Source organism: Maniola jurtina, chromosome 21, assembly GCF_905333055.1.
Source record: "Maniola jurtina chromosome 21, ilManJurt1.1, whole genome shotgun sequence".
In the NCBI taxonomy this organism is placed as follows: Eukaryota; Metazoa; Arthropoda; class Insecta; order Lepidoptera; family Nymphalidae; genus Maniola; species Maniola jurtina.
In genome coordinates this window covers 4,711,095-4,721,109 of record NC_060049.1, presented here as the reverse complement: position 1 = coordinate 4,721,109, position 10,015 = coordinate 4,711,095, and the positions used below count along the sequence as shown (strand labels likewise).

Below are 10,015 nucleotides of genomic sequence, written 5' to 3'. Positions count from 1 at the left end.
GGGCGTTGTGAATAAAAAATAATTAAATAAAACATATATAAGGATTTAAAAGTAAGTAATCGCTTTATTGTTAATCATGTGAATCATAATTATTATTATTATCATTGTAGTGCTTTGTGGTATACGATGTTTTTTGTTTGATTACCTGGCGCATAGATAAACAAATCTGATGGTTTTCCAACACGGGAACAGGCAACATAAAATTGACCATGTGAGAAACATGGGTTTTCTAGATTAATACCACAAACACTTAATGATTGCCCCTGGGACTTGTTTATAGTCATAACAAAAGCAAGCCGCACTGGAAACTGTAGTCGTTTAAACTCAAATGGCACATCAGTCGGAATCATTGGGATGCGCGGTATGAGAACATCTTCCCCTTTATACTTTCCTTTGAGTATAGTTGCTTCTATCACATTGTTTAGTAATTTTTTTATCGCTAACCGTGTACCGTTGCAAAGACGCGGTTGGTTGATATCTGAATGGGCTGTTCGACCACCTTCAAGCAAAGTTGCTGCGATTCCCGACGAAGCGAGTGCAAGTGCAATTTTATTTTGTGAGCGAATTGTTGCTAATATTAATGAAATCAAAAAAGTTTTTCCTGTACCACCAGGTGCATCTAAGAAGTAAATCCCTCCAGTTTCATCATTTGTTACTTTCATAAGAGTTTCAAATACATACTTCTGTTGTTCATTTAACAGTGGAAGATTTGTTTGAATTAATTCTTTCAAAGCGTTGAGATCATACAGTCTTTCTCGATGCAACTCTTGGTTAAAAGCGTCATGCATTGGACAATTGGGCGCGGTCAGGCCTAATTGAATTAATAGTTTGTTTGACATTATCAAGCACATGTCCTCAATTGAAATCAATGCTTCATTGTAAATTTCTTCACTGATTTGTATATTTGGATTTCCCATTCTATTCCGTATTTGATACAAAATATCATCACACATATAATCTCTGTACTTGATCCACAAATCAATTGGGTTTGATGGGAAGCATGTAGATATGATTATAGAAAACAATGTTCGTATTTGATGAGCGTGTGATGATATTACAGGATCATTGAGAGTTTGATCCCAATGAGCGTCATTTTCAAGCAATTGCAAACGTTGACAGGCTTCTCTGTAGGATCCACACAATATACATCTGTATATCCTGGAACTGGTTTTCCTTGTTTCCGTCGTATAAATCTCCTTGAGGATTGATTCCAGGTATAATATTTTGGCATTTCAGAATATAGCAATGTTTGTGCGAAATCATCGTTTTGGTATGTCTCAAAAAAACTGGTTAATGTAGTAGATGGTGGCTGAGCAGCTCTTTGTACTGCGTTCTGTGCTGTAAAATACACTCTTTGTCCATTTTCTAAATGCACAGCTAAGTGAACAACAGAAGGGTGTCTCTCATGAATAGGAAAAGAAAATATTCGCCAAACTGCTTCATTACTACTGACATAGCGGCCCATTTGGTATTGGGTAACTTCATCATTGGAATTCTCTGCACCAATTCCAATCACAGCCATATCACTCCCTTTGGTTACATATTTGCAAATGTATTTTATAGATTTCACTGAATGGCAAGATTCAACGTTGATGTGTGCTTTGAATGTCTTTGATAAAATGGGTGAATATGGAACAATCCAACGATTATCTATTTCAATATCTTGTTGATTTAATTTGGCAATTGTTGATTTTCCATTGTCTGCTGTCGATCTGCGACGATACAATGGATAACCGTCATTACCAGTAATTGTTTCCGATATTAATGTCCGTGGATATCGTTTTGAACATTTACCATCCATCATACACGGTGAATTTTGATTAAGAGTTCCACAGGGACCATGTATCATGTTTTTGATAACTACCTCATGCAATCCAGGATCTACTTGTACATTAGGGATTTCAGCTGATATCACTGCATCAACTTCATTTGGCCTTATCTTTTCAACCAACCAAATCAAAATGTGTGCATGTGGCAATCCTCGTTTCTGCCACTCCACAGAATACATCCAGCAGCGTGTCTCACCAAACACATTATGTTTTACGATGAAATCCATTAAACATTTCAACTTTTGTCTAAAGACTCTGGCTGTAATATCATGACGATCAATGGGTGATTGCCCAGAGAATAACTCCTGCTTGATTTCTATCCATTGCGGATTGCATGTAAATGTGATGAACAAATCTGCTGTACCATAATGACGAACATACGACATGGCATCTTGAGCATATTCGTGCATATGCCGAGGGCTTCCGATGTATGTTGCTGGAAGAATAGTCATCCGACCGACATTCTGTATATGATCTTTGACGTTAGGAACACACCTACATTGCTTAGACAACAGTGAGTGCTTGTAATTTAATATGAACTTTATACCATAGCAATAAAGCTCAAATTGACTACGTTTTAGTTAGAAATCATTTGTATGGGAAAAAGAAAAGGGCTATTTTTAGGGTTTTTCCAGCAATAATTCTAATTTTTCTCGCCGTAAAAACCATCCTTGAACTTCAACGAACATTTAAAAAAAAGATTTGGCCAAATTGGTCCAGGCGTTGTTGAGTTATGCGCTTACCAACACATTTTGCGATTCATTTTTATATTATAGAGATATAGTCCCCATGGACTTCAATGCACTTTTGACATCTTTTATAGAGGGCTTGTATCCCTGAAAAAAAATAAGCCGCGTCTTTAGCTTGAAAATGTTCATTTACGGCCGCCTTCATCTCTTCATCATCTCCAAATCTTCGTCCCCGAAGGTCCTTTTTCAAATTTTTAAATAGAAAATAGTCGCTAGGGGCCAGATCTGGACTATAGGGAGGGTGGTTCACTTCATCGAATCCAGTTTCTCGCAAGGCTTGCCTCGCAATGCGCGCTGTGTGAACCGGCGCATTGTCTTGCAGAAACAAAATTCCTTTGCTGATTTTGCCTCTTCTTTTTTCAACAATGGCTTCGCGAACTTTTTTCAAAAGCCCTGCATAATACTCTGCATTCATCGTAGTTTTTTTTTGGAGGTAATCTATGAGTAAAACTCCTTCGCAATCCCAAAAAATGGTGGCCATGAGTTTGGAAGCCGATTTTTCCACCTTGAACTTCTTCGGCGGCTTTTCCCCCTTCTCTATCCATTGCATTGACTCTTGTTTCGACTCCGGGTCGTATTGTCGGATCCACGTTTCATCAACGGTGACAATACGAGTGCAAATTTCCTCCAAATTGTCCTTGCACAGGTCTATAAATTCTTCGGAAGTTTCAACTCGTCGCTGCTTGTCCAGTGGCGTGAGCATTTTAGGCACCCAACGCGCACTGACTTTATTCATATGCAAATGATTATGCATAATGTCTCCAACTCGTTCCTTACTGATGCTCAGCTCTTCTGCTATCTGCCACAATTTTACTCGCCGATCGTCCAGTACAATTTTTTTTACTTTTTCGATGTTTTCATCAGTGACTGCGGTGTTCGGCCGGCCCGAGCGGGGGTCGTCTTCCAGAGTCTCTCGGCCTTGTTGGAATAGGCGTGTCCATCGTTTAACCGTGGCTGACGACGGTCCAGATTCTCCGTATACACTAGACATTTCTTCAAAAATTTCTTTTGCTGTTTTCCCCTTTTTTACGAGGAATTTTATGACGGCGCGATGTTCCAATTTCGTTAACTGCAGCGATGACTCAGACATGTTGATGTTCACGGTTCAATTACTCAAAGCTTAATGAAGCTAATGACATGAAACTTTTCTTATATAGTGGGTAGATGTCGCTCAACTAGTGACCCGCCGGATGAGTAATTAGCACGAATGCAAGTGCCTTAGGCTCAGAACTTTTCAGCCACCCCTCGTAAGAAAAACTACGGTGTTATACACTCACCCACATTGACCAACATTTTATAGAGGTAGGTATCTGTGGTATGTTTGATCATGTGCTCTTGCTCTATCAGCAGAACTATGAATACCAGGATTTTATAAACTAATAAAGCAAAGCCAAGATTAAAATCGCAAAGTCGAATAAATCCAGTTATCCCAGCGTTATCGAGGCTGTTTGGGGAATTAATTATTACTTGTTCACTTCGCCGCCAAGTTTCCCCTTCGCGGGGCTCGGGACTGTTTCAAATTCTTAGACGTTACCAAGTAGATAAAGATTTGAACTCACAAAACGCGCGTGATAACGTGTTCAACACGGCGCGGCGGGCGCTTATATCATATTTATGTTATTAATAACTAGATGATGCCCGCGACTGCGTCGGCGTGGATTTAGGAGTTTTAAAGCCCGTTCGAACTCTTTACTTTTCCGAGATTAAAAGTTGCCGAAGTCAATTTACGGGGCGTAAGCTATCTACCTTTCATATAAATCTGTTAAACGGATAGACCCTTAAGAATCCCGTGGGAACTCTTTGACTTTTCGGAATAAAAAGTAGCCTATGTCCATCCCCGAGATGTAAGCTAACTCTGTACCTACCAACTTTCATTAAAATCGGTTCTGCGGTTGAACCGTGAAAACGTTTAGCAGACAGACAGACACACTTTCGCATTTATAATATTACTAGCTGACCCGACAGACTTCGTCCTGTCAAAAAGATTTGTAATGTGGCAGTTTTTGTGCCTACGTATTTTAAAAAATTCTCCTGAACAAAACCGTCACCCTGGTGATAGGGCGTTGTGAATAAAAAATAATTAAATAAAACATATATAAGGATTTAAAAGTAAGTAATCGCTTTATTGTTAATCATGTGAATCATAATTATTATTATTATCATTGTAGTGCTTTGTGGTATACGATGTTTTTTGTTTGATTACCTGGCGCATAGATAAACAAATCTGATGGTTTTCCAACACGGGAACAGGCAACATAAAATTGACCATGTGAGAAACATGGGTTTTCTAGATTAATACCACAAACACTTAATGATTGCCCCTGGGACTTGTTTATAGTCATAACAAAAGCAAGCCGCACTGGAAACTGTAGTCGTTTAAACTCAAATGGCACATCAGTCGGAATCATTGGGATGCGCGGTATGAGAACATCTTCCCCTTTATACTTTCCTTTGAGTATAGTTGCTTCTATCACATTGTTTAGTAATTTTTTTATCGCTAACCGTGTACCGTTGCAAAGACGCGGTTGGTTGATATCTGAATGGGCTGTTCGACCACCTTCAAGCAAAGTTGCTGCGATTCCCGACGAAGCGAGTGCAAGTGCAATTTTATTTTGTGAGCGAATTGTTGCTAATATTAATGAAATCAAAAAAGTTTTTCCTGTACCACCAGGTGCATCTAAGAAGTAAATCCCTCCAGTTTCATCATTTGTTACTTTCATAAGAGTTTCAAATACATACTTCTGTTGTTCATTTAACAGTGGAAGATTTGTTTGAATTAATTCTTTCAAAGCGTTGAGATCATACAGTCTTTCTCGATGCAACTCTTGGTTAAAAGCGTCATGCATTGGACAATTGGGCGCGGTCAGGCCTAATTGAATTAATAGTTTGTTTGACATTATCAAGCACATGTCCTCAATTGAAATCAATGCTTCATTGTAAATTTCTTCACTGATTTGTATATTTGGATTTCCCATTCTATTCCGTATTTGATACAAAATATCATCACACATATAATCTCTGTACTTGATCCACAAATCAATTGGGTTTGATGGGAAGCATGTAGATATGATTATAGAAAACAATGTTCGTATTTGATGAGCGTGTGATGATATTACAGCATCATTGAGAGTTTGATCCCAATGAGCGTCATTTTCAAGCAATTGCAAACGTTGACAGGCTTCTCTGTAGGATCCACACAATATACATCTGTATATCCTGGAACTGGTTTTCCTTGTTTCCGTCGTATAAATCTCCTTGAGGATTGATTCCAGGTATAATATTTTGGCATTTCAGAATATAGCAATGTTTGTGCGAAATCATCGTTTTGGTATGTCTCAAAAAAACTGGTTAATGTAGTAGATGGTGGCTGAGCAGCTCTTTGTACTGCGTTCTGTGCTGTAAAATACACTCTTTGTCCATTTTCTAAATGCACAGCTAAGTGAACAACAGAAGGGTGTCTCTCATGAATAGGAAAAGAAAATATTCGCCAAACTGCTTCATTACTACTGACATAGCGGCCCATTTGGTATTGGGTAACTTCATCATTGGAATTCTCTGCACCAATTCCAATCACAGCCATATCACTCCCTTTGGTTACATATTTGCAAATGTATTTTATAGATTTCACTGAATGGCAAGATTCAACGTTGATGTGTGCTTTGAATGTCTTTGATAAAATGGGTGAATATGGAACAATCCAACGATTATCTATTTCAATATCTTGTTGATTTAATTTGGCAATTGTTGATTTTCCATTGTCTGCTGTCGATCTGCGACGATACAATGGATAACCGTCATTACCAGTAATTGTTTCCGATATTAATGTCCGTGGATATCGTTTTGAACATTTACCATCCATCATACACGGTGAATTTTGATTAAGAGTTCCACAGGGACCATGTATCATGTTTTTGATAACTACCTCATGCAATCCAGGATCTACTTGTACATTAGGGATTTCAGCTGATATCACTGCATCAACTTCATTTGGCCTTATCTTTTCAACCAACCAAATCAAAATGTGTGCATGTGGCAATCCTCGTTTCTGCCACTCCACAGAATACATCCAGCAGCGTGTCTCACCAAACACATTATGTTTTACGATGAAATCCATTAAACATTTCAACTTTTGTCTAAAGACTCTGGCTGTAATATCATGACGATCAATGGGTGATTGCCCAGAGAATAACTCCTGCTTGATTTCTATCCATTGCGGATTGCATGTAAATGTGATGAACAAATCTGCTGTACCATAATGACGAACATACGACATGGCATCTTGAGCATATTCGTGCATATGCCGAGGGCTTCCGATGTATGTTGCTGGAAGAATAGTCATCCGACCGACATTCTGTATATGATCTTTGACGTTAGGAACACACCTACATTGCTTAGACAACAGTGAGTGCTTGTAATTTAATATGAACTTTATACCATAGCAATAAAGCTCAAATTGACTACGTTTTAGTTAGAAATCATTTGTATGGGAAAAAGAAAAGGGCTATTTTTAGGGTTTTTCCAGCAATAATTCTAATTTTTCTCGCCGTAAAAACCATCCTTGAACTTCAACGAACATTTAAAAAAAAGATTTGGCCAAATTGGTCCAGGCGTTGTTGAGTTATGCGCTTACCAACACATTTTGCGATTCATTTTTATATTATAGAGATTACAATAAAACTTAAAGCTAGCCTTATCTAATTACTATACAAATCATGCCCGCGTGGAATGGTGCCAAGAATACTGGCTGCATTTCCACGCTGGACAGCCAGGCTGATCCGTTGCGCAAAAAATGAGCCAGCCCTTCTGTCACCCGATGAGGCTTATAAAACGCGGTGAAATGTGTCGTAAAATTTTTTAGCACTGAGACTCCATGGCCCCAAGGTCTCCACGGCAAACAGAACAAAAATGTAACTCTCAATAAGAGAGGCATACTTGCGCCGCTTGCCGTTTTCAGCCATTTCTGCTGCGGCTCCCGGTCTTGATGCTGTCTCCCTGATATGACACGGGGCCAATGTGACAACGCACGTTGCGTCCCACATTAGCGCCCGTCCCCGTTCCCAGGGAACCAGCGTCAATCCATCAGGTCTCTTGCCATCATCCCGACTAATCCCTGCCGGCTCAATGAGCGCAGGAACGTCTATGGTGGCAAGAGCCCTTTTGATGTGCCTAAATAGCCTACCAGCGCTCCATTGGCAAGAGAGTCCGTGGATTCCAAATTTATCAACCTCTTTTCCACACAGACATCTGTGCTGATGACACAGTGGTGTTCCCAATTTGAGATCTAGAGCCACACAAAAACTTTCGTTATCTAAAAGCGTGCCGAGATTTAAGTAATCAACAACACGTACACGCGCTGTCAGTGTGCCGCACCCGTAGTTGTCGCTGCCGGCGCGCTTTGTGTCTGTTAAACCCTTCAAGCCTTACGAAATTGGATTAAAGATTTTGGTACTGTAAATGAAAGATTAATATTAAGTAGAAATATTATTTCAAAAGCATTTCTAAAGAAAAGTGTGAGTAGAAGGGCGTCTTTTCAAAGTTATTTCTTTATTAGGTAAGTAGGTACTACTTAGATGATGTGCGCGTGGATTTAGGTTTTAAAAATCCCGTGGGAACTCTTTGCTTTTCCGGGATAAAAAGTTGCCTATGTCAATTTCCGGGGTGCAAGCTAAGCTACTCGTACCTCTGCACCCAATTTTATATAAATCGGTTAAACGGATGGGCCTCTAGAGTCCCGTGGGAACTTTTTAATTTTCCGGGATGAAAAGTAGAAAACGTAAAACTCCGTCCCCGGGATGTAAGCTAACGTTGTACCAAATTTCATCAAAGTTGGTCAAACTGTTGGATCGTGGAAAGCTAGCTCGTAATCGTAGCTTGTAATTGCTCTAACCGTTGCGATATTGAAGCTCTATTATCGAACTTGCAGTGCAAACTAATACCTACATAGATAAATAATAATAGATAGATAGCTACTTAATTCAAAATTATGGGAATTGTGAGATTCAAAAGGCACTTGTAAAAGTTTACTTGAGAAAAAATATATTCTATTCTATTCTATTGGTCTCATTTTCAGGTGAAGAGCAACTAGAAGGTTTAGAAGGCCTGCACTCGGACGAGACGGGGTCAGGCGACAACTCCAACGCGGGCTCCAGCGGCGCCGACGAGGACGCCGCGAGGATGCGGCTCAAGAGGAAGCTGCAGCGGAACCGGACCAGCTTCACCAACGAGCAGATCGATAGCCTTGAGAGAGGTACTTAGTTATTTTTCTCCCTCTTGCTTGGAAATTGCTTCATTGCATACCTATTAAAATACAAAAAGAGTCTTTCTAGCACGCACACGAACAATTTTCAAGACAATACCTACCTGAATTTGCTAGACAGCTTCATTCATTCATTCATCACAAAAAGTCACTTCAACTTGTATAACTCTACAGAATTCGAGCGAACGCACTATCCAGATGTTTTCGCGAGGGAGCGACTTGCCGCCAAGATAGGCCTTCCCGAAGCTAGGATACAGGTAAGCTGAAGTTTTTTTTTTTTCACCATGATCCTCATGATCAACCTTTGATCAATCCATTGTCGGCCCACTATACTGAGCACGGGTCTCCTTTGAGAATGAGGAGGACTTAGGCCGTAGTCTGCCACCCTTGCCCAGTGCGGATTGGCAGACTTCACATAGGTACCTTTTAAACTTGGAGAACTCTTAGGCATGCAGGTTTCCTCACAAAGTTTTCCTTCACCCTTAAAGCAAGCAAAAAGAAAGTTTTCAGGAAAAAATTACAATTTCAATTTTAAAATTCAAGCCTTCAGCATAAGCTAAGCTGATTCCTAGTTACATACCTTCAGCAGTTTAGTGTTAAGAAAACATGTGTGCAATATTATTTACCAAATTTCTATGAACTGTACCTACCGTCTTACCTAAGTAGGTAGGTACATATAAAGTAAAGGGTTTAATTTTTATAATTATAGTTTATCTAGGTATATAAATCAAATACTTAAAATATATTTGATTTCTATTAAAATTGTTATTTAACGAAAATATTTTTCTGACAAAAATATCTTCTAATTAATATCAAGATATAACTAAGTGGTTCACATTAATAACGCTAAGCGCGCGCGTCGTGTTAACCTGACCCGACCTTAAGGTGTGGTTCTCGAATCGGCGCGCGAAGTGGCGTCGCGAGGAGAAGATCCGCAGCCAGCGCCGCAGCCCCGACTGCTTCTCGAGCACGCAGCCCGCGCACGGGCACGGGCACGCAGCGCACGGGCACGCGGCTGCGCACGGGCACGTGCACGCGCCGCCTGCGCTGCCCGCGCCGCCCGTGCCGCAGCACGCGCAGCATGCCCCGTACCAGCCGCCGCTCAATGTTGATACTTACAGGTAAACTTTAGAAACATCCTGCTTCGCAAATTGCAAGTAGATATCAGTTGATTTACATCC

The 10,015-nt window shown here is 40.1% G+C and overlaps 1 protein-coding gene across 2 annotated transcripts in view; it reads left to right on the top strand.

Annotated features, from left to right (window-relative positions):
- LOC123876286 (paired box protein Pax-6-like) overlaps nt 1–10,015 on the top strand; it is a 67,965-nt gene that overhangs the window by 56,296 nt on the left and 1,654 nt on the right. For both annotated transcript variants that reach the window (XM_045922492.1, XM_045922491.1), the window contains exons 6-8: nt 8,649–8,825; nt 9,009–9,091; nt 9,720–9,955. In XM_045922492.1, the coding sequence (XP_045778448.1) occupies nt 8,649–8,825; nt 9,009–9,091; nt 9,720–9,955 (496 nt within the window). The remainder of the gene's footprint in view (nt 1–8,648; nt 8,826–9,008; nt 9,092–9,719; nt 9,956–10,015) is intronic.